General features: G+C 40.6%; 2 protein-coding genes across 34 annotated transcripts in view; one reads left to right on the forward strand and one right to left on the reverse strand.

Moving 5' to 3' along the window:
• Positions 1–168, reverse strand: part of gpm6ab (glycoprotein M6Ab) — a 108,063-nt gene extending 107,895 nt beyond the window's left edge. Inside the window, exon 1 of one of the 2 annotated variants that reach the window (XM_005159982.5) lies at positions 108–168. In XM_005159982.5, the coding sequence (XP_005160039.1) occupies positions 108–111 (4 nt within the window). In that variant the 5' untranslated portion in view covers positions 112–168. The remainder of the gene's footprint in view (positions 1–107) is intronic. The other variant, NM_214687.1, reaches the window with a different exon arrangement.
• A 1,559-nt stretch (positions 169–1,727) lies between these two features.
• wdr17 (WD repeat domain 17) overlaps positions 1,728–23,345 on the forward strand; it is a 47,044-nt gene continuing 25,426 nt past the window's right edge. For 13 of the 32 annotated variants that reach the window (XM_073946656.1, XM_073946663.1, XM_073946671.1 and 10 more), the window contains exons 1-4: positions 18,391–18,612; positions 19,608–19,736; positions 21,480–21,663; positions 21,916–22,146. In XM_073946656.1, the coding sequence (XP_073802757.1) occupies positions 18,568–18,612; positions 19,608–19,736; positions 21,480–21,663; positions 21,916–22,146 (589 nt within the window). In that variant the 5' untranslated portion in view covers positions 18,391–18,567. Of the gene's footprint in view, positions 1,781–18,390; positions 19,433–19,607; positions 19,737–21,479; positions 21,664–21,915; positions 22,147–23,345 lie in introns of those variants that run through there. The other 19 variants (XM_073946721.1, XM_073946736.1, XM_073946749.1 and 16 more) reach the window with 3 other exon arrangements.

Consider the following 23,345-nt stretch of genomic DNA (forward strand, 5'->3'; position numbering starts at 1 on the left):
TTTCTCTTAGAGAATATCCAGTAAAGTGGTCGTAAGTTCACACACCTTCACAGTTCACATTTTTCGGACTACTCGACCTCAGCTAAAAATATAAGCCAATAACTTACCCATGTTTGAGACTAGAGCTCGACAACGCTGAAAAAGTCCACAGTTCAAGAGTTTGACACTGAGAGCTGCTAGCGGGACCGCCAGTGTATTCTTGAGGTGACGTCACAATCAACAGGCGGAGAGAATGGCAAGTTGTGTTTTGGTACATTTTCTGTAAGCTACATAATATAAATATTACTTAGGCTATATATGAGGAAATATGAATAAATTCGCGCCCTAATTACTTTCTAATTAGCCTATATATTCGATCTACAGTTAAATATTGCATGAATAAATTCATAGCACATCATGCCATAACTGGGGGTTATACACATATAGTCATCATTTGAAGTTGATAAAGTTTTTCTAAAATTGTCCTAAAACAAGAATTGGTGTTAAATAATTTTAGAACATTTTGATCAAAATCCTCTTCAAATGCTGACTAGGTTTTATTTAGGCATAGCCTGTATTGTATAGATACAGATCGTCAGGAGATAATGACATCGCCAAAACATGTATTTTGTTTTATTTTATTTATTTATTTATTTATTTATTTATTTATTTACTTATTTATTTTTGGCCAATACTTTTTTCTAACCAAAATAGGCCTATATATAGAAAATCAATATCTAGTTTTCGTGGCATTGAGAAAAGATTGGCCAAAGAAAAGGGATAAAATAAATACATGTCATGTTAACTCGTGACGATTGACGCCAATCACGCCATAATTTCATTTTGACGTCCTCTTGCTCACAAAATACATAAAGCAGAGTAAATCAATTCATTAAATCGATTAAATCTTTTTGATTTATGATCACAAAATTACAACTCTTTAAATCACAAATTGATAAGAACATTTTCAGTTTTCTTGGCCACCTAAGGTATATGTTCTAAAGCAGGCTATAATATCTCACGTAACGGTACAATATCATTCATGTGTGTTTATTCTCCAACCTGCTTCTTTCAGCGTTTACCGCCGAACACACCCTTCTGCGATGAGCAGTACGTGGCTCACAAAATAATATAAATAGGTTTAGCGGTGCCATCTGCTGCTTGATTTTAGGAGTTGCACTTTTATATTATGCAGATAACTGAACGGCCGAGTAACTCAGTCTATTATCTACAACAGCCTACGTAACGATTATACGCCATTATTTGCTCATACGCAAAGCTGATCTTTATGCATTATTATGTGCATGGGTTTAAGTATGTGCACGTGCAGAGGGGCAAATTCAGAGAGAGGTGAAAGTCCGCTAATGAAACTGAATATCTATGTGAAAGGACTGGTGGATTAATAATGCATCACATCCCCTGCCATGCAGTTTTCACAGCCGAATATGTCAGCCACAACAGCAATCAGTCTGTAAATTTCACTATTTTTTTTTTCTTTTTTTTTCTTTTCTTCTAACAATAGATGAACAATCTTTTGGACTACAAATACAAGGAAGCATGGGATCCCGAGCACCTCCCTGAGCGAAGATTACACGGATTTGGTCTATGATTTGCGTTGATTGACTGGGCGAATGACCAATCAGCGTTCAAATGCACGGTCGGTGTGAAACGTCAGGTTCGAATCGACCAATCGTCGCAATGAATCCTAAGCAGCGCTGACAAACTATATGGACCAAGCGTTTCTCCGTCAGCGGTACACCTAATCTCAGCACCAGGTCGCTGTCCACTGACAACGACAGAGGTAGGTGATCTTCATTATCTTATTTCCCTCGCATGTTTCAATCCCGTGTACACCGCAATTATCGATAAACTTACATGTGCTACAAACGTTATATTTGTATACACGCGTTGCCTTTTACAACTACTTTGCCAGCCGTGCGTACTGTATATATGCACTGGTGATTATCACTGCACATTGGTCCAGTGTACAATAAATAATAGCACAACAAATGACCCAGAATGGTGTTACTGATTGGTTTCCTATTGGAATACAAAGAGCCATTCGATTCATAGCAACAGCAGCATAAAGCAGCAGCCTTCTGATTAGTTATTGTGCTATTTGTACTGCAACTTTTCTTAATGTGATTTGGGAGAACTCCAGATGGACTGTCCATTGAGGGAATGCACCAGAGACTCTTTTGGTGTTCACAATGGTCTGATAATGCATATCAGAGACTCAACACAGATTTCATTATGATTCTGAGCATCTGGGCAGGCTAGACGGAGCAGATTAGACACAGGGAGAAATGAGATACATAATCAGCTTTCTCTTGGCAAGACGCAGAGACACAAGCAGGACTAATGATCAGCGCTTCTTGAGACAGGTGAAATTCGACATGTCACCTGATATCTACTTGACACATTGGCTCACTTGTGGAACAAGTCATGGGGCATTATGTCTTGTTCATGATAGAAGTTTGTATGCCTGTTCTTTATTTTGCATAAGCTGCAAGGAATGAATTAATAGGTCTTTTTGAGTCAGTTTATTTTCATGGTTGTAAAGTGTGCCATCTTTATTATGTCATAGGAGAACAACTGCTTGATGCAATCACAATCAGATCCAGGAGAGTGCTTATACCGCCCTTGGGGATCGTATTGTCTAGTCTCTATGGGCTGTTTAGTGGAAAAGATTTACAGATTAAGTAATTGAAGATGTGGCAGATATAGTTAGGGTGATGGGTGTTTGATTATCAAGGGGAATATGGTGCAGATCAAAGTGTAACACTGTGTAAGGAAACTAATTGTATATGAAGATTGTCAAATCAAGGAAAACATTTGATTGGAAAAGTATCTCCAGTGTTTTCATTGTTGTCAATCTTTTTATCCTCTTTAAATCCTATGTATTGAAGTCAATAGAATGGCATTCGAAGAATGTTCTTTGAAAAGCCTTTAACTCACACATTTTAACTTGAAACTTCTAGTGAAGTCAATTCATTATTATACGAGTTCAGATGTCCATTCTGTCTAAGTATAAAATAAGTGGTTTGCTCTTCTGAAAAAAAAATCTTGAAACTATATTTAAGCTATTTAACCACCCATTATGCTACTATTTTTAGAAAAAAGGAGATGGAGAGGTTTAGGAATGTTGGAAGAATTGTCTCTGGGATGGTGCAATAACTGCTGTGATTATACTCAAAATGAAGATTGACAGTATTTAGTGATTAGGCTCCTTTCAAATTTGCATTTGCAACTTTATTTAATTTTATGTTTTTGTAGTTTTTTTTAAAGTATATATTTATGTGGCTGACACTTATCAAGTGCAATACTTGTGGGGGGGTTACATAAGACAAACATCTGGGAAACAATGACATTTTCAAGCTTAGTATGTAACTTTTGACGCTCCATTGGTTAATAAATAAAGCTGCATGCTTCTTGCAGAAGAAAACTGTAGCTGTTGCTACTTCTTGTGTTTGTAGTGTAGATGACGACTCACAGAAATGCTAGACTGTTCATCAGCACTGATCTACTTTCCTACATAAATGGTTCTTATAAGCATAATGTGGTGAATAATTATAAACATACACTGTTAACTTACTACTCATCTCTTTCTCCAGTTGAACATTGAAGAAGATCTTTAGTTGAAACTTGTCCTTGGCGATTCATATGATGCAATGTCAATGATAACCATCATTATGAGAGTCCTTATAGTTCTTGAATCTCTTTACCTGCTTGCATAGGTTTTTGGAATAATATATTTGATGACACAGATTGGGAAAAGTTTTGGCTTCTTCGGCTCTAATAAATCCAATAAAGCTGTCAAAGTCTCAATCAAAATTTTTCATAATTGCTACCTAATACATGCTAAACTAGCTAAATTTAGTAACAAATTTTTCCCTAAATGCTCATTTTACTTTCAATATGATGAAACACTAAATCACTTATTTTGGGAGTTACCTACTGTAAAGTGTTTTTGGGTTGACTTTTCCAATTTCATTTTAAAATCCTTATTTCCAACTTTTGTACTTCCCAAAAACTGTATTTTTTGGTTGCTCTCTAAATCTAGATCCTTCTCATTATTAATTTATTATTAATTTATTGCTTTTTCGGGCAAAATTTTACATCCGTAAATGTACATTTCCAAAGAACCACCCTTACTTATTATTTTCAAAAAGTACTTTAATTTATATGTGAACTTCTAAAAGACTTGCATGTAAAACTTTTTCTCGGTGTACATCATTTAAACTTTAATCATTTGCTGGAATTTTATTTTTATGTAACCTTTTTTGTCTCTTCGTTCATGATGTATCTCTGTCAATTTTATTTCTTCATTAATAAAAAAATAATAATTATGAGAGTCAAAAAGGCTGAAATATATAGAGTCTTTATATTTCAGTCTGTGCAGAACCTGAATGTTATGTACAAAACTATTACCTGTGATCTGAACTTGAAACAAACTGTCCAAAAGTTCCCAGAAAAGGTTCAGATTGTTCCCTTTTGACCAAGGCTGTAAGTTGCAAAAAAAAATTGTAAATAAAGTTTAGAGGAATGAGAGAAATCACTTTATGTAAGACACAGAGCTGTGTTCATTTTTATTATTATTATAATTTTTTTATCGTGCATTATACTTGACTTGTATTTTACTGTGTAAATCACCAAGGACTACAGATTCATCTAAAACATTTTTAATGTTCTACTCAAAAGACAAAAGTCAGTCACATCTTGGGTTTCTAAGGGTGAGTGTTTTAACAGCAAAACTTAACTAAATTGAGCTAATGTAGTTTACTTATTTAATACATATAGCAATACATAAATCATAATTTAATATACATATTTAATACAAAATAGTTAATACAAAACATGATTTATTGTGATTACTTATTATTATAATAGCTATATAGTTATAATAGCTTTCTTGGTGTCTTCAAATGTATTTGTCTATTTATTTAATGTAAGCTATATGCTGTAAAGTTCACATAAGTCAGAAATAAGCTGTAGATGCATTGGATGTTTAATGAAAAGCTTTGGGTCTTTTGTTTTGGTGCTGCAGACAATGGAGACACGGTTGCTATTCCCTTCTGTGTTTTTCATGATAGGGTACAGCAGGTCTATAGGCCCTTTTGATGTTATTTTCTGGCAAAACACGCAATAGCCACAAAAACACAAAACACCACAGCACTTTCCTAAACACCTGTTTGCTGCTGTGTCTGATCTGCAAGGACATTGCAGGCTATGCACGTCCAGATGTCATTTGAACTAGAACATACATATGTAACAATAAAATAAACAACATAGGTTTATTTAGCTGATGAGAGTCATATATATATATATATATATATATATATATATATATATATATATATATATATATATATATATATATATATATATATATATATATATATATATATATATATATATATATATATGTGCATTATACATATAAAATGAATACTTTATTTAATTTTTTTTACATTTGTTATTTGCACATCTAATTCTGTATAAGTCAATTGCACAACTGCAAGGACAGAGGTTGGATCAACATTGAATTCTGTTGATTTTGCAAATTGAATCATTGTCCACATTGCTGTGTTTCACCATATTATCATTCAATGCAAGTAAATAACTGCCTTGCATTGATGTATAAAGTGATGTAAAGTGATTAATTAATTAAAAATTAATGGTTGAATTAAGATGGGGCTTGCTAAATGAATCAATGTTGAAATTGCAATCCTGTTTCCACATCTTACTTTTTAATGCTCAGTTATCTTCAAATTTAGCTTCCTTTGGATGGGAAAACATATCACAGTCGGGCTTACAAACTCTATATAGCTATATTGGGCTAGAAGTTATATTTGTAGCAGGATATCATATTGTACAGTAATTACAAAATAATTGTAATCCAATATAGATACGGAGAAAAAATGACAGTTTTATATGAAAACATTAAGTAATATTAATTGGGTTATAGCTGATTGTTTTCTGCCAAAAGATATGAATATGTTGAATAATATTATTTAGTTCTTGCTTTGCTTGTTTTAAAGTACACAATGCATTCTGCTATTTAAAGGCAACGGTTTTGATTTGGTTCTATTGCTTGAATTTGCAGCACCATGCTTGCTTCCGTATCAATAACAAAAGGCTACATTTAACCTTAGAATGTGGTGACAGTGTTTACAGTTAGACTATGTTATTATTGATTAAAGAGGGATTGTAAAAATCTGACAGTAATCAGTGTTAAGCGCTACTGTAATTTCTATAAGGTTAACCAAGCTGGATTTTAATGTTTTAAAATTAAAAGAAAATAAAAAGTTTGACACATTTGTTAGAAATGTAGTAAAGTAAGTAAAACGTAATCGCTCACATTACCTTAATAAAGCAAATGAAATACAGCAGTTCCCCTTCGGGGGGAACTTCAGCACTATAAGTGGATTTGATTGTAAAATCCACGCATTGGGAGGTTCGGTTCAGAAGCTACTCGTCTGAAAGAGTATTGAACGGGCCAATTAAGAATGAATTGGCAGCGCAAGCCTGCGCAGGTGAGCGGCATAAGCAATCAACTGAGTATATAAGCTCACCTGGCGCAGCAGACGCTATCCTTTTCGCTTCAGAGACTTTCTGATCGAGTCGATGAGGGTTCCTCCTGCTGTGACCAGCGATTCTGAGCGAACGAGAGAATTCTCCCGGTCCAGAGTGTGTACACGCAGTGGCAGACGGTCGAGCTGGGTTCTCCCTTGCCTGGCGTTCTTTGGGTCCGGTCCTCCAGAGTGGTGCGTATAAAGTTGCAAACTTCACAGAAAGAGCAACACAGTCGTGCAGCACGTCCTTATCAGGACGGCGCTCCGACTGTGCGTTTCTGGATGCGGTGGTTTCCTGTCCTCGGATGATGGGCGCGGGCACTGTGTTACATGTCTGGGGGTCCAGCATGTTAATGCGCTGCTCGCGGGCAGTTCATGTCGTCATTGCGATGCCATGACTGTTGCGCAAGATCGCGGTTAGCCTTTGCAAAAGGGTGAACCACCCCAGTTGTCCCCTGCTCTGCAGCGGGCACTCGGGCAGATCTGAGGGTTTCAGCGAGAGATAATCCGTCGCCCACGGGCCCGCGGACCTCCCGCTCCTCTAAGCGCTCCATCCAAGCTTCGGGCGGGGGAAGCGATCCGTCTAACAGATGGTAGCCCTTACGCCCGATGACACCGGAGACCAGATGTCCACCGCGGCATCGGAGGGTGGGCTTTCATTGTCCGATGATGATCCAGACCCGCTCGCCCCCTTCGGGCTGGTGAGCGCTGTCACTACGGATCCTGAAACGGACATGTTAGCCGTGCTTTCCCGGGCTGCTTCGGCCGTGGGTTGGAGATGGTTTATCCCCCAGCTCCGCGGCCGGACCGACTAGAGGGGCGTTCCCTTCTTCCCGGAGGTGCACAGTAGGCTCACGCGGTCTTGTAAAGCACTTTTTTCTGCTCGTGCTGCGTGTTCCTCCACCCTAACCACTCTTGACGGTGAAACAGCCAGGGGGTATGTGGCGATTCCTCAGGTTGAGTGCGCGATGGCGGTAAATCCGCGCGGCGCCTCTTCTTGGCGGGGTCCGCCTCGTCTCCCATCCAAAGCCTGTAAGTTATCTACCTCCCTCGGAGCTAGAGCTTACATAGCTGCGGGCCAGGCTGCTTCCGCCTTGCATGCGATAGCCACCTACCAGCGCTACCAAGCGCAGGCGCTGGCCGAGCTGCACGAGGGTGGGTCCAACCCAGGCTTACGAGCTTCGCACCGCCGCCGACTTAGCTCTTCGGACTACTGAGTCCGCTGCGTGTGCGTTGGGGAGGACGATGTCCACATTAGTGGTCCAGGAGCGCCACCCCTGGCTGATATGCGCAAAGTCGACAAAGTCCGCTTTCTTGACTTCCCCATATCCCCAGCCAGGTTCGGCGACACTGTCTGTGAATTCACCCAGGAATTCAAGGCGGTGAGAGAGCAGTTGGTGGGTGATGTCTTATCGGCGGTCCGTAGCCCGCTCCGCCCGCCGTGCCATTCATACCTGCTCCTCGCCGAAGGCGCCCGCCTACGAGAGCTGCTCCGCCCCCGCACACGCCTAAGGCGAAGCGAGCGCGTCGGGCACCTCGGAAGCAGGCAGCCCCCCTGCCCAGAACGCCGCTAAGTCCGGCAACGGACCGCGAAGCGCCCCTGGGACAGGCCATCTGGAGAAGAGGGAACTTGCTCTTTCCCCGCTGGAGGGCGGGGCCCCATTTCCAACGGCACTTTTTACTGCCATGAAAACATTATGAAAGGGCACTTTTCATTTCCCCAGATGTGACAGCCCGAAATCTGCCAGTCTGGGACGCTATGCTTTCTAGCTTGCAGATTCGGTGCGTTTCGCCAGTGGCTCACGAGCGCTGGGAGGACGGTCTCCTTTCTCCCACCCCTCGAGCCTCCCCTCCGGAGCTCGGGTTTGGAGTGAGAGCAAATATCTCACCTCCAGCTTTTCCGTGGGACCCGCGAGCTTCCCGGATCAGCACACCCACTCCGCGCTGCCCCACTGCTGGTACGTCAGCGATTGTAGCGATGAGTCCATTAGCGAGAGCTCTGCCTGCCTGGTTAGCGCGGGCCAGCTCTTCGCGGTGGCTCATACGCACAATCAGACTCGGCTATGCGATTCAGTTCGCGAAACGGCCCCCCAAGTCACGGGTGTGTATTCACCAGGGTCAGCCCCCTGTCCGCCCCTGTCTTGCGAGAGGAGATTGCTGTCCTCCTGGCGAAGGATGCAATCGAGCCGCTCCCTCCAGCCGAGATGGAGAGCGGGTTTTACAGCCCACGCTTCATCGTGCCCAAAAAGAGCGGTGGGTCACGGCCAATCCTAGATCTGCGCGTTTTGAGCCGCTGCCTGCACAAGCTGCCGTTCAGAATGCTCACGCAGAAGCGCATCCTCCGGTGCGTTAGTCCTCTGGGTTGGTCTGCAGCATTAGACCTGATGGACGCGTATTTCCATGTATCCACTCTTCCTCGCCACCGACAGTTTCTGCGGTTTGCGTTTGAAGGTCGAGCTTGGCAATACAAAGCCCTCCCCTTCGGGCTCTCTCTGTCTCCGCGGGTCCTCACCAAGCCCGCGGAGGGTGCCTCAGCGCCCCTTCGGCTCGCGGGCATCTGCATACTCAATTTCTTTACGACTGGCTGAATTGCCCTCTCTTTTGATTATGCACAGAGTTGATTATGCACAGAGACAAAGTGCTCTGGCACTTCCACCTGTGGGGGTTTCAGGTCAACCGAGAAAAGAGCAAACTCGCCCCCGTGCAGAGGATCTCTTCTCTCGGGCTGGAGCTGGACTCGGTCACCATGGCAGCGCGCCTCTCCGGAGAGCGCGCTCAGCTGATGCTGTACTGTCTGAGAGAGCTCGACAGTAAAATAGTGGTCCCACTGAAACAATTTCAGAGGCTCCTGGGGCATATGGCATCCGCAGCCGCTTCATGCCGCTCGGATTATTCTATATGAGACCACTTCAGCACTGGCTTCACGATCGAGTCCCCAGACGCGCATGGCACGCGCGCGCACACCGAGTCTCTGTTACTGCGCTGTGTCGCCGCGCCCTCAGCCCTTGGAGCGACCCCTCGTTCCTACAGGCCTGGGTGTCTCTAGAACAGGCGTCCAGTCTTGTTGTCGTTTCAGCAGACGCTTCCAACACGGGCTGGGGGGCTGTGCGTTGCGGGCATGCGGCTGCGGACCTGTGGAAAGGTACCCAGTTGCATTGGCATATCGCCTGGAGCTGTTGGCAGTGTTCCCCGCTCTCCACCGTTTTTTTCCCGGTGTTGGAGCGGCAACACGTGCTGGTCAGGACGGACAGTACGGCGGCGGTGGCGTATATCAGCCGTATAGGGGGTATGCGCTCTCGCCGCATGTCTCAGCTCGCCCGCCGTCTGCTCCTCTGGAGTCATCCGCGGCTGAAATCGCTGCACGCCATTCATATTCAGGCAAGCTCAACCGTGCAGCCGATGCGCTCTCACGGCAGCCTTGCGTCCTGGAGAATGGAGACTCCACCCCGAGTCTGTTCAGCTGATATGGGCGCGATTCGGGGAAGCCCAGATCGATCTGTTGCTTCCCCCGAGATCGCTCATTGCCAGTTGTTCTTTCCCTGACCGAGTGCTCTCGGCACGGATGCACTGGCTTACAGCTGGCCTCGGGGCACGCGCAATACGCGTTTCCCCCAGTGAGCCTGCTCGCGCAGTTACTGTGCATGGTCAGGGAGGACGAGGAACAGGTTGCTGGTTGCGCCCCTCTGGCTCAACCGGACCTGGATGTCAGAGCTCTCCCTCGCGATAGCCCTCCCCTGGCAGTCCCTTCGAGAGAGCACCTACTCTCTCAGGGACAGGGCACCACCTGGCACCCTCGCCGATCTTTGAAGAGATTTTTAGACGCGAGGAAGACTTAGGTAACCTCCGATTGCGGTGGCTAATACCGTCACTCGGGCTAGAGCCCCCTCCCCGAGCGCGCCTATGCCCTGACGTGAAGTCTATTCACTGAATGGTGTGTCTCTCGCTGAGAAGACCCCCGTAATTTGCCAGATCAGCGTTGTGCTTTCTTTACGCCGAGAGAAGTTGGAGAGCAGGCTGTCGCCCTCCACACTCAAGGTTACGTGGCTGCCATCTCCGCTCTCATAACGCGGTGGCTGGCAGCACCGTGGGAACGCATAACCTCATCATCCGGTTCCTCAGGGGCGTTAAGCGAATTAATCCACCCCGCCCCCTCTCATGCCCTCTTAGGATCTCGCCCTCGCTACACAAGCCGCGTCAGATCCCTTCGATCCTCGACTCAGTATTTTCTGTCCCTGAAGACAGCTCTGCTGGTCGCGTTGATATCGATTAGAGGGTCGGGGACCCGGAGGCATTTTTCGGTCAGTGACTCGTGCCTGTAATTGGGCTGGCTTCTCTCACGTATGAGACCCCGCCCGCGATATGTGCCCAAGGTTCCTACCACTCCGTTTTAATACGAGGTAGTGAGCCTGCAAGCGCTGCCCTCGGAGGAGGCAGACCCAGCCCTTATTTATTGTCCAGTTCGCGTTTTGCGTATTATCCGGACCGCACTCAGAGTTTAGATCATCTGAGCAGCTCTTCGTCTGTTATAGCGGTCGGCAGCAGGGAAGTGCCGTACCGAAATAAGTTCCCACTAGATTGTGGATGCCTTTCTTTCACTATCAGAGCCGAGATGAGCCGCGTCCCCCGAGAGCGCGTGCGCACTCCACTCGGAGCTTCGCATCCTCTCGAGCGCGCGCACGCGGCGCCCCTCTAACAGACATCTGTAGAGCTGCGGGCTGGGTGACACCCAACACATTGCAAGGTTTTACAATCTGCGAGTGGAGCCGGTTTCCTCAAGGGTATTAGGTAACCCTTGGTGATTGAGGAAACAATTCGGTAGGGTTTTGAAACACGCTTGCTGCGCCATTTTCCCTAACACGGAGATACGTGCGCCTTTTTATCTGTCAGTAAAGTTCCCCGTCAGGTGAGCCCTGCAGATTCCTCCATGGCCCCCAGCACTGACTCAGCGGAGGAGTCACTTGCTGGCCCACTACGTTGTAGGTCTGCCCGCTGGTCAGCCCGCGTTTTGGGTAAAGGTGCCTGCTATGCGTGGTCCCCACTAGGCGATCCCATATGCTTATTCAGCCACGGTTAAGTCCCCCCCCCCTGGGCGGACCCGTGTCTTCCCTCCCCGCTAACCACTCTTTTGCTATGCGTACTCCCCCTTTTTAGGGCTAGTCCATATGTAAATTCTGCCATCTATCCCCCCTTGGGTAACGGATGGCCTCCGCAGCGTCCTCCCTATCGGGATTGCACGCTTCCCAACGTACTGTCGTATTTTCCTAGAATTATCTAGATGCTCACGACTTCCCAAAAAATATATATAAATCCGTAAAACTTCTGTTGAAGTAGGATAAATTAGGGCCAGGGACACGTTGGAGGACCGCGCCCCCCATGATGTGGGTGCGTCACGCTTGCTTGACTATCTCCTCATCGGGGGTGTTGGTAAGGTGCAGTCATGATGGCGCTTTCAATGGGCTCCCAATGCGTGGATTTTACAATCAAATCCACTTATAGTGCTTCCGTTCCCCTCCTCGGGGAACGTTCGAGGTTACTAAAGTAACCCTTCGTTCCCCGAGGAGGGGAACGGAAGCACTATACTCCGTCGCCATAATGACTGTCCCTTAGCTGTTGAAAGTCTCTTCAGCTTAAAAAGGATAGCGTCTGCTGCGCCAGGTGAGCTTATATACTCAGTTGATTGCTTATGCCGCTCACCTGCGCAGGCTTGCGCTGCCAATTCATTCTTAATTGGCCCGTTCAATACTCTTTCAGACGAGTAGCTTCTGAACCGAACCTCCCAATGCGTGGATTTTACAATCAAATCCACTTATAGTGCTTCCGTTCCCCTCCTCGGGGAACGAAGGGTTACTTTAGTAACCTCGAACGTTACATTACTGATTACATTTTAAATATCTATAACTAATTGCATTTCGTGACATCTATATTGTTTGGGACTACACTAAATGACTACATTAAAATTCAAATTTTTTTATCCATTTATTTTTTAATAAATTTATATTTGTATGCAAATTTTAGTGGTTTGATTTAGTAACTTCTCCTTCAAAACTGTACAATACAAAACTGTAATGATGCAAACTAAATAATTTGCATTCTAGAATGTTGTATCTATAAACAGCAGATTGTTGAAGCCATAATGCTATGGATTTAACTTACAGAGCTTGTTAAATTGTTATGTAGTTTTATATTATTTTACTGACATTTTTACAACCACTTAGCTTCAAACATTGATTCAAAGTTATTTCTTTATTGAAACAATAAATTAGATTATATCAAGTACTGAAGGCCGGTTAAGTGCTAGATGTTGTATTTGGGATACAAAACAGAAGACAAAGAAGAACTGTTTAATTTTTGATCATTTTTGAAATGGATTGTACTGCTGTTTAACAACTGTTGAGTTAATTTTCAGCTGATGATTTATTTAATAGATATAGTACAGACAAAAACACATGCACTATAAAGACTATATCCCTCACATTATTTGTATCATATTAATTCATCAGTAGGATGTCTAACCTAACTAACATAGCAAACTAGTTCAAAGGGGGGAAATATTATTAATAAATCATAATCAGTTATAATTATTTATAATATTTAGACGTCTTTGGGTCAAGTGTTTATTCATTCAAAGAATGTTAATTTCTGAGTTATATGAAACAACATTGTTAAAATACAAGCATCTAGCAAAATCAGCATAATTAGGGACTCTGGTTATTAGCAAATAATAAACAACTGCAAATGTGATATACAAATAAGTCCTTATTAATTACACTAAACACTTAAAGTAAGCTAACAAGCACACATTTAGTTAGGAAAATGCAGTATAAAGGCACTAAAGTGTGAATAATAAAAGCATGAAGTTATAGCTGTATTTAATATTCAGAAGATCTACAGCCAGAAGGAAACACCAGTTTCATAATTTAAACACCTTAGCAAACAGGTTTAGATGATACTTAATGTATCTGTTACAGACACTAAGTTTGATATTTGCAGTCTCGCTGGGGCGATTTTAGGATTTTCATTTTGGGGGCTTAGCTCCTTATAAGATTATATATATATATGCAGTTTGTTGTGGCTCCAGTTGAAGTTAGTTGATGAGAATGAGAACCAGTTTGAGTCCAAGGATCTTTGATGGATGGAAAGACAAGGCCAGAGCCTGACATAGCTTAGGGTGTGGTTGGAGTAGACTTAGTTCAGCAACTTCTCCTATGACAATGTGTTATAATGAAATATTTTACTGTGGAACTAGACAAGTGCGTGTTAAATAAGTGTGTTAAATTGTCTACCTCCATAAACCAACATTAGCTGAAGTGTTTACTTGAAATAATGATGTACTCCTATTAAATGTTTCTTAAATTTTCTTACTGTTCCAAACATATCGGCATATCCCACATTAATTTTCCTGTATATTTAAACTATAATTTTACTATATAAATGTTTTAAACGATAGACTACATTGATTTCTTAAGCTTTTTCTCTCTCTTTCTCTCTCTCTACATGTACTTTAAGCTCATTTGTTTCCTGTAGCAGGGACTGTTTTTTCCATACCAATTAAAATGCTTTCGATCTAACAGGTGGATCTGGGGTCATGGCAACAATCTCTGACCTACAGACATTACTAATTTGGTCTGCATGCTGTGGTCTTTGTTTTACTAGCACACCAAAATAACCAGGACAATCTGGTGCATTTATAGATTTAAATGGAGGGCAAGATAATGGATGATATCTGTGCCAGTCTTTCACTAAATTAACAACTGTTTGTAGCATGCAAGGTGTTGTGGTCATTTTAGGGTCTTTCCGAAAAAGCAAACTCAGGTTCTATTAAAAACAAATATAAAAATAAAAACATTTACTTTTCATCAGGATATTTATTCAGTTCTTGCATCCAGCATGCCCTGATCTCTTTGGATTTATGCTCAGGCTGAAGTAAACAAAGACAAGCATGTAGGCATTCATACATCCTTGATGAAAGAGAGCTACTTACCGAGCTATGTAAATTGCACAAATGTTATTACAGATCTCATTTCAGTACATTTTAAATGAAAATGTATTGTCGAGGAAAGGCAATTTCTCAATTCCTGTATGACATCAGAAACTTTAACTTGACAATCTGTTTGTATTGTTAAAATGTTAGTAGCATTTAAATAGTTGCTCATTATAGATGAATGGGCCACGTGTGACTCAGAGAAGTTACTCACACAAGTGCGCGAGTCAACGGCGACATGTCTGTAGGTGGTGTGTGTGGGACAAACGTAGGCTGTACATGGAAGCGCTGCGTGTTTTACCCAGGTGTAGGATGTTAGATGCTGGCTGGCACTCTCGCCCTCTCCTGCAGAGCTCCTGCCACTTCATCTCAACCGCCTCTTAGAGTTAAAGTCTTCATCGCCTTGGAAACGGTTGCATGAGTGGCCCATCTCTCGCTCTCCCTCTGCGCGTGTTTTGCTCCGTCTGCATTTCACTCGCGCTCTCCCCCGCAGCCCAGCCGAAGGGGTAGGAGGTGTTGTGGGGGTGACATCACTGATAGAGCCAAACTTCTGCTCATCACGATCTCTGTGGCATTTTGGAAGCCCAAGGTCGGAGTCGTTGACACAAACGCAGGCATTTCTCAAAGATCACCCACTGCTTGATCTCCTGTTTCTCAGAGACATCATTATGTTTGGCCTTTTAAACAAGGCAGATTTATTAACAGTTCATTTTGACATTTGTATTTTCATTTTTTTATGTTTTTACATATTTATATGTTTGTTTTTTGAAGTGCAGTTTTGTAATAAATCAAGGAAAACTAATTGAAGGTGAACATTTTGATCGTTTTCAACCTCCAGGCATATTAATAAAATTATGTGTAAAGTTGAAGTCAGAATTATTAGCCCCCCTTTGATATTTTATTTTTTCTTTATTAAATATTTCCCAATTGATGTTTTACAGAGCAAGGACATTTTTACAGTATGTCTGATAATATTATTTTCTTTTTCTGGAGAAAGTCTTATTTGTTTTATTTCGGCTAGAATAAAACCATTTTTAAGTCAAAATTATTATCCCCCTTTTTTTGCTTGTCTACAAAACAAATCATTGTAATACAATAACTTGCCTATTTATCCTAACATGCCTAGTTAACCTTATTAACCTTGTTAAGCCTTTAAATGTCACTTTAAGCTGTATAGAAATGTCTTGAAAATAATGATTCAGGGGGGGCTAATAATTCTGACTTCAACTGTATAAATATACACTACTACCTGACAAAAGTCTTGTTGTCGATCCCAGTTGTAAGAGCAACAAATAATAACGACTTCTAGTTGATCATTTGGAATAGTGGCAGAAGGTATTTTTTGAAAAATCATCTGTTGAACTGCATCCCAATCATCACAAATACAGCAGAAGATCTATTGGAGCCAGCATGGACCAAGATTCTCAAAGAAATCAGTCAAGTTTGGTGAAGGAAAAATCATGGTTTGGGGTTACATTCAGCATAGGGGTGTGCAAGAGATCTGCAGAGTAGATGGCAACCTCAACAGCCTGAGGTATCAAGACATTTGTGCTGCCCAAACCACAGGAGAGCGCAAATTCTTGAGAGGACAGCGCTCCTTCCGATACTTCAGCCTCCACATCAAAGTTCCTGAAAGTAAAAGTGCTTCAGGATTGGCCAGCCCAGCCACCAGTCATGAACATTATTGAGCATGTCTGGGGTAAGATGAAGGAGGCATTGAAGATGAATCCAAAGAATCTTGATGAACTCGGGGAGTCCTGCAAGAACGCTTTCTTTGTCATTCCAGATCTCTTTATTTATACGTTATTTGAGTCATTTCAGAGATGTATGGATGCAATATTAATGCTTTTTCCACTGCACTATGACTTTATATTCTATACTGTACATTATTTATATCAAGTAACAAGGCTTTAGTCAAAGCAAAGTCAGACCTTAGTCTCCTAATTAAATAATTTAAAATTAAGGCCTGATGATATTTTATTTTGGTAAAATGAGCATAATCTAGAGGCCTTTGTCTTTCATATAAGCCACTTCTGACACCAAACAATCAACTAGAAGTCAAGTTATTATTTGTTATACCTAAAACTTGGATAGGTTACAAGACTTTTGTCAGGTTTCAATCGGGAGATCACAATAATTAATCCCAAAAAAAGCAGCGCAGTCAGCACGAGACTGCTGTTGTGTTTGCAATAAGGAAAAACACTAAACAGATGCGGGCATTTATTCTTTCTTTCTGCCAACAAAAAACAAATTCCTGATATGCGAGTCCCATTTCACTCTCAATACATTGCAATAATATGGAATAAATACAGCACTACAACATGCAAAAGAGAGAGATCAACTTAGAATATCACTTACCAGTTTAATAATGATTTGATCAGCTGTAGTTAAAAATTAGTCTGTTTAATCTCCTAAGGGCGTATTATGGTCCTGTCGCCATGTTGTGGATAGATAACGTCAACTGACTTTGGCTACTGACCGCCGACGAGCCGTCTGTCAGAAATTATAAATATTTTGAAATAGGCACTATCCTTATAAATAAACTGCATAGTTGCAAACTACAAAATAGCCTCAAGAGTTCATTATGTTGTCTGAAAGCAGTAATATTTGTCAAACTGTAGAGTGTCTCTGCTTGTCGCTGTATGTGGGCGAAGTAATATATAAGGGTGAAGGGTGAGGAGGCTAGTGTTGACCAGTGCTCTTATTGCAGAATATCACATGGCTACCAGCCAGTCAGATTCGAGAACCAGACAGAACTGTTTTATTTATATATATACATCATATGTTTCCGGCAATGTATAAAATCTGACATAGATTCTATAGAATGCCTAGGGAATGTATAGAATGTCTAAAATTCGTAAAATTGTATGAAATGCTACTTTATACAATTGCCTAGGCATTGTATCTAATGCCAAGTTGCTGTACGGCAAAGTATGTAACTGGCCTGCCTACCCCTGCTATTTTTCCCACCACTTACTGTATGTTGGTGATGGCGATGGGTCGTTTTTTGATGATGGCAGTCGAAGCACATGAGTGTTGAACGTTATTGTAAGACAAGCATATTGCCGGTATGAGGTTCCACTGCCACATCACAGACACTATTGTAGCAAAAACTTCTCATTTCTCTGTCATTGTTTTTCCAGCAAAAACATCATATGCTTAATTTCGTATTCCTTACACTTTAAAATACGTAAAGATCAATATTCTATATATTTCTTAGCCATTTTATACATTGCTGGGATTTCACACATTGCCAGTAACATCTAAACACTTTATTCAAAGATGTCCTTGTTTCACATGTTCTGTGTACTTACTAATTAGAATAAATACAACCTCACCCACATTCTAAGCCTAAATATATATTAGATATGTGTAAATAATTAATGTTACTCAATAGTTAAATAAATAGTTACACTGTAACAAGGACACCTTTAAATGCAGTGTGACCCACATAAGTACCAAAGGTAGTAAAATTCTGTAACCCTCCAAGCAAGCGAAAAAAGAAAAATAATTTATCACAATAAAAATTTTAATCAGTCACTTTTTTTGTCAGAAAAGTTACAAATAGATCCTCAAATTCTGCATCCCCCACCCTACTCTGTTCAATGAGTGCCTTGTCACTTTGTGTATGCATTGTGTTCATGTAGATGTCATACTGGAGCGTCCAGAGTGGTTTGTTAATCACAGGGAGTGACAGAGAGTGTAAACACCTTCAAGGATGCTGTGCAGGGGTGAGGTGAGGTGTGTGTCTGTGTATTTGTCAGGGAGGAGGGAAAGTGAGGGAGTTTAAAATCGAGGGATCTCGCTGTTGCCAGGCTACCGGCGGGAGCTGCTCCGTCGCTCCCGTCTCCAGCCACACGGACAGCCTACACCAGTCAATGAGCATGATTTCTCTATTCCTACCCCCGTTTCTACATGCACATGTGGGCAACAGTCGCACATAGACTAACGAAGCAGCTCTTTTTTTCGTGAAGCTGCTAACACAGAGCCCCCGTTCGGCTCTGCGTATGTGAAGGCGAGAGGATAGCAGACATGGAAAGCCTGTGCTGGTTCAGCAGTTATCACAGTGAACCAAAGGTAGGATCTCCGTGACAGTCTTTTAGCCATCTGGCGTAGCCTTATCCCTTCTGATGTAAAGAAGAGAGATGGAGATGACACAGAAAGATACGTTTTTTTTTCTTCAGTGTCATTTTAGGGAGCCATGAAAGCAGGACACCACATGCGTTTTTGCATTTAAAAATTGCTTAGACAGCGCGCAAGTGGAATAGAACTGAATGCAGGTGTCTGGAGACATGCATTAGAAAGTTAAACTGGTTTTTACTTCACATGAATGAACCCAAATGATGTTTAGAATTGACAGCGTGAGAGAGAACATTGAGTTCCATATTATTAGGGCTGGTATTATTGTTTTTTCATTGTTTGCTTGAGATTATTGGCAGCTGCTATTTACATATACCTTCAGTTTAAAGCTATTTGTATCTAAGAGACCAGTGAGAGGTAGTTGATATCAGTTTTCTGGATTTGTTATTATTAGGTGTGTGTGTGTGTTTTGAATGAAATGCTAATTTGTGTTTTATGTCCAGTTTATATCTATAAAACTAACAAAAAGTGGTAATTTAAGCTTTTTAAGCAAATCTTTATGTTATAGTTGTGATGTCAGATGAATGGTGACAGATCTTTTTCTTTCAAATTGTGATGAAGATCCACGTAAAATGGATTTTTCAGACACAAAAGTAGGGTAGGGAATTGGTTCTGTCCATTAGCTGTTGCCTGGATAGAGGCGGTATTGACCTGAACTTACTCAATTGTAAAAAAGGAATGGAGTTTAAGTGGACTAAATGAAGAGTTCTGTATATGTCACCATGGGGGACAACAGATGATCAAGTAAAAACAAAATGTAAGTAGTTTTGATTAAGACCAATAACATGAATCTAGAAAACATCTACAATTACTTTTTAGTTCATTGCATTGCAGCAGCTGTGTTATGTTGTGTTTTTTTCTCCATTTAAATGCTGAAACCAATAGACACATCACAGATACTTTTTTAACTGCTCTGGCATCTTTCTGTCCAGATAAAGATGTCTCAGGTGAAGCAGGTTGGCCTGTTGGCCGCTGGATGTCAGCCCTGGAATAAAGACGTGTGTGCTGCCAGTGGGGATAGATTTGCATATTGTGCCACGCTCGCCATATATGTGTACCAAGTAAGTGTGAATCTAATAATTTAAACATTGTCTGTAAATGAAGTAAACTCCTCTTTACCTTTGGAATGATTCATTCAAAAGCTTAAATTCTGTAGTTTATACATTCATGCTATTCCAAACTCATAGGACTTCAGTTGCCAGTGTCTTTAAAAACACACAATTCAAGACAAGCACAAGGAACAGCATTAACCATTATATATTTTTTATAAAGCCTTAATTCTTAGCTTGACCATGGTTTGAATTATTTTAATGTCAATTTTAGGCATGGGCCGGTATAAGTTTCTGGCAGGTATTGACGGCATTGTGACTACTGTTCTAAAATAAGTTATTTTTAAACATCAGAGTAAATTAAAACAGCAACTTGAACACAGTTGTTGTGGCACACCTTTCGTGCACATCCTTATGTACCGCCTTTTGCAGCTATTCCAACAACCAGTATTTAAAAAAAACGCGAGTAAGACTAAATGTTCTTTAAAAAAGGTTTTACTGAGGAAATGCAAACAAAAATACAAAGGTACAATAGACTCGATATAACTCGGTCAAAAAACAGTTGCTTTCAACATTCATAACTGCAATCTGCCCAAAAATGTATGAACTAATGACATCATGACATATTACTGTCGCAAGCCAAAAATTCCTCATTAAAAGTTTTAAAATTGTTTCAATTATTAAATTATGTATTTTAAATAATACAATCGCTATGAATTCTTATTATATTTCAATATCTATTTTCATCACGTTTAAACCTTTTTAACTAAACTATTATCACAAATGAATTATGCATAAGTGGGCGAGGCAGTGGCGCAGTAGGCTGTCACCTCACAGCAAGAAGGTCGCTGGTAGGAACCTCAGCTCAGTTGGCGTTTCTGTGTGGAGTTTGCATGTTCTCCCTGCCTTTGCATGGGTTTTCTCCGGGTGCTTCGGTTTCCCCCACAGTCCAAAGACATGTGGTACAGAATTGGGTGGGCTAAATTGTCCGTAGTGTATGAGTGTGTGTGTGAATGTGTGTGTGGATGTTTCCCAGAAATGGGTTGTGGCTGGAAGGGCATCCGCTGCATAAAAACTTGCTGGATAAGTTGGCGGTTCATTCTGCTGTGGCGACCCCGGATTAATAAAGGGACTAAGCCGACAAGAAAATGAATGAATGAATGAATTATGCTTAACTGGCTCTTCCAACACTATTTTTTTATTTTAGAAAAGATTTATAATATTTTAGAAAAGGAAACATGTCAGGCTAAATAATAAAATAAATCATTGACTTCTGCTGTCTTAATTAGTTTTAAAAACACAGATTACTTTACAACACATAAAAAACAAATAAAAAAAAACCTTACATATACCTTAGGAACAGTATAGCAGATCCTTTTAGTGGTTTTAAAACCTTGACTTTTCCAAACCCCGGTAAATCTTGAAACCGGTTATTGTTCCATGCCTAGTCAATATTATTAGCTCCCTTTTCTGCTTGTTTGTATCTTGCAAAACAACTAGTAAATAAATTATAAACTCATCATGGCAAAAGAAATTGAAGCTATTAGTTTTTTTTTTTGTGTGTGTGTGTGTGTGTGTGTGTGTGTGTGTGTGTGTGTGTGTGCGTGCGTGCGTGCGTGCGTGCGTGTGTGTGTGTGTGTTGAAAAAAGTATATTTACTCCAATAAACAGCACTTTGGAAATATTTACTACTCTGATAAAACTAGTCACCCTATTTTTCTTCTTGATTACCACTGACTGAAATCTGTTCTTCTAGCTTGATCACAGATATAACGAGTTTAAGCTGCGAGCGATCATGTCCGAACACAAGAAGACAATCACAGCTATATCGTGGTGTCCACACAACCCTGAGGTGTTTGCCAGTGCCAGCGCTGATAACCTGCTCATCATCTGGAATGTGGCTGAGCAGAAGGCTGTCGCAAGGCTAGATAACACCAAAGGTATAATCCCTACAGCAGAATAAAGTGCATTTATTTATTCCATATATATGTATATATATATATATATATATATATATATATATATATATATATATATATATATAAATTACTCCACCTGATGTCATATTCATCAACGTAACATATTCTCAGACTAAAGATGTCTCTTTTAATTAACAATAATTTAATAGTTTTAATTCAGCTGTTTGAGGTGAAGTCTTAACTAAAGGAATTAACTAAATGAATGTTTCTCAGGTATCCCAGCATCTCTAAGCTGGTGCTGGAACGCAGGCGACAGTGTTGCGTTCGTATCCCACCGGGGTCCTCTCTATATTTGGACAGTCTCGGGGCCAGACTCAGGAGTCACAGTGCACAAGGAGGCTCACAGTTTCCTCTCAGACATCTGCCTTTTCCGCTGGCATCCACTGAAGAAGGGGAAAGTAGTGTTTGGACACACTGATGGCAGTTTGTCTATCTTTCAACCAGGTAACCATTATTGCTCATGTTGTGTAAGTGTTATACCCTGTTCTAATTTTCTAGTTTTCTAAAAAGGGAAAATATCAAAACTCTTTGATCATTTTTAAAGCAAGATGCTAATGCTCTTATTCGATTCAAAAATGTATGCTAAGCTATCTAAAGGTGCCCCCCACCAGACCAGGACATTGGTTGAATGGGTTAAAAATGGTTTAACTCAGCCACTTAACCTTAGGGGTTTACTAAAATAATTTTATTTCCCAAAAATTTCATTTGTTTAAACATTTGTGTTTTCTGTAAAGCAATTTTTTTTTGAGAAATTTTCTTAAATGAAAAAAAAAAAAAAATTGTGGACAGAATATATTCATTACATACAGTTTATATATTATCTTCCACAAAAATGTTTACACAAATTTTTTTACACAAAATTACAAATAAGTACTTGAAATAAGAACTAATATCAGTTACTTGGGTCATTAATCAAATGATTTCACCAGTTTCTTTTCTAGCACAAAAGAAAAGTTTGAAGAATGTTGGAAACCGGTAGTCACTGACATCCATAGTATTTCTTTTTTATTTCTTTTTTTTAATGGTTGTCATTGGCTACTATCCAGCATTTTTCAAAATATCTTATTTTGTGTTCAGAAGAATAAGAAAGACAAACATGTTTGTAACCACTTAAGGGTGGCTAAATGGTGAGTAAAATATATATTTTTAAACAATAATTGTTTTTCACCAACACACACATACAGTAGTACCTTATAAAATTAAAATCATCATCTTTTTAAGTAGAAATGCTTTAAACATCATAAACCATTATTGAAGTTAGACAACCTCCTCCATGATTGTTTAATTTATGTGCTTAAACTCATTTTAATAAGGTTGTAACAAAAACAGTTTGTTTACATTTATATTATTATTATTATTATTATTCCAGGGTGTTAAAACATTAAAATTAAAAATTTTCTTTATGAATTTTGTGTAAGGAAAATGTTAACTTTTACTCCTGTCAGTTGTAAGAAAAATTGAATTTAAGCTAAATATGACCTGCCAGTGGTGATGGAGTATTTAATCTATTGTACAGTATTTACACTCTTAGTGTAAATTTATTTACTCTGCTTAAGTGTATATATTAAACCCATTTTAAAGTGTAACTTATACACTGGCCTGGTGGGACTCATATATACACCAAACGAGAGTGTAATTTAACA

The sequence above is a fragment of the Danio rerio genome, chromosome 1 (genome assembly GCF_049306965.1).
Source record: "Danio rerio strain Tuebingen ecotype United States chromosome 1, GRCz12tu, whole genome shotgun sequence".
In the NCBI taxonomy this organism is placed as follows: Eukaryota; Metazoa; Chordata; class Actinopteri; order Cypriniformes; family Danionidae; genus Danio; species Danio rerio.